The 1,659-nt window shown below is 57.2% G+C and overlaps 1 protein-coding gene across 1 annotated transcript; it reads right to left on the bottom strand.

Moving 5' to 3' along the window:
* Positions 1-25: 25 nt before the first annotated feature.
* H310_01941 (hypothetical protein) lies at positions 26-1,614 on the bottom strand (the record flags this gene model as incomplete). The annotated part of the gene is made up of 4 exons (XM_008865289.1): positions 26-49; positions 105-713; positions 766-1,089; positions 1,129-1,614. The coding sequence occupies 4 exons, from the start codon at positions 1,612-1,614 to the stop codon at positions 26-28; spliced, it is 1,443 nt and encodes a 480-aa protein (XP_008863511.1).
* Positions 1,615-1,659: the final 45 nt, after the last annotated feature.

Here is a 1,659-nt window from a genome sequence, read left to right on the forward strand (position 1 = left end):
GGCGCGAGCTCTATGGAGGGGTTGTTCATTGGGTCGCGCTCAGCTTCCACTTGCCGGATGCCGTCCGTGATGCTGATGGCGAACAGTCCAATCGTCCTGAAGACTTGTGATTGCTCGATGTTGTCGAGCATCTCCCAGTGCACTCGAACGCGCGACCCGAGGTCTTCGACGTAGAAGCGAAGCGAGGCGATGAGCACAATTGACTGGTTTCGCTGCATGTAGGTGTTGACAGGTAGGTCGTCGAAGTCGCCCTCGCAGTAGGCGATGCGGCACACCTTGAACAAGTCGGCAATTTCGTCGGCGAGAACGACAAACAGCTTCCGTTGCTGACAGAGCACCAAATCGCGCTGCTGGAGGTTGACGAAAGTCTCAGCGATCAGCTCAATGGCGGGGGAAAGAGCATGCACGAGGATCCACCAGGTCGACGTCAGCACATGCGGCTGAGCCGAGTTGCCCTCGGCGGCGCGCTCGGCGAAGAAGGTTGTGATTCTCGGTTCGTGAGCTATGTCGAACTTGAGCACAGAGCCAAGCGCGATCCACCGGTTCGTCTTCTTCGGGCTTGTCACGCACATTTCCGTGATCAGGTTCGACTGCCGGCGTAGGTACACGGTCACCTCGTAGGTCTTCTTCACCCACGCGCCACCGTCGATCTCATCGACATACAAGTGAACTTGCAGGTCGAGCTGGTGTGGAGCGCACCACACTTGGACGACCTTGTGAATTTGTCAGCAAACTAGAAACCCCCTTCCACGACTTCAAACTTACTTTGAACTGGGCGTACGTCACCATGCGCACCTGGACGCCGTATCGGTGCCCCATGTTCGTCTTCTCCCCATCCGTCGTGACGCCGATCAGCTTCCGAATCCACCCCATGAATAGAGCGTTGAGAAGCTTGACGATCATGGTCTCCTGGTTCTGGGCGGTGTGACGGTCGAAATGCGGCATCGTGATCAAATGCAGGTTGTACAGGACACCCATCACACCGACACGCACGCGGATATCCATGAAGCACTTACCGCGGTGTGTGCTGCCGTCGAACGACAACGCCAGCGCACAGACGTCGTCGGAGGCGATGATTGTGTCAAGCGCCTGCAGCAAGTGACCGACAATCACACGGACTTACCAGACGATCAGCGTGTCGTTGATGCCGTCCAGCTTGGTGATCATGCACGTGTTCTTTGTGTCATCGATTACCCTGGTGACCTGTCGGAACGACAAGCCGACCGACACGTGCTTGATGGCGAGCTTGTAGCGCGTCACAGCCGGGATCCTGACCGTGTAGCCGAAGCCATTCTCGTTCTCGGTGAAAAACGACAGCGACCTGCGCCGCAGCTTGTCGATCTTCCGGTTGCGAGGATCGATGCCCGTGAGCTCTTCCCCGTCGCCGCCATCCGTCTCCAAGGTCGCAAGCTCATCCTCGGGGCAGAACATCATCTCGCCGATGATTACATTGACGATCCAGTCCGAGATGACCAGGTTGATTTCGTCGCTGTCCACGTCGATGTAGTTGTGTATGGTGTTCGCGCGTGGAATCGCCAAGTCGAAGAACGTGTCCTGTCGCGCGGAGGACTGGGCACTGTACTCGGCCCATTTCTCGCCGTGCTGAGACTGCATGTGCTTCGTGATGACGTCGCTACGGAAATGTTCGCCAAAGAACTG

Source organism: Aphanomyces invadans (assembly GCF_000520115.1).
Source record: "Aphanomyces invadans strain NJM9701 unplaced genomic scaffold supercont1.3, whole genome shotgun sequence".
NCBI classification, from domain to species: Eukaryota; Oomycota; class Saprolegniomycetes; order Saprolegniales; family Verrucalvaceae; genus Aphanomyces; species Aphanomyces invadans.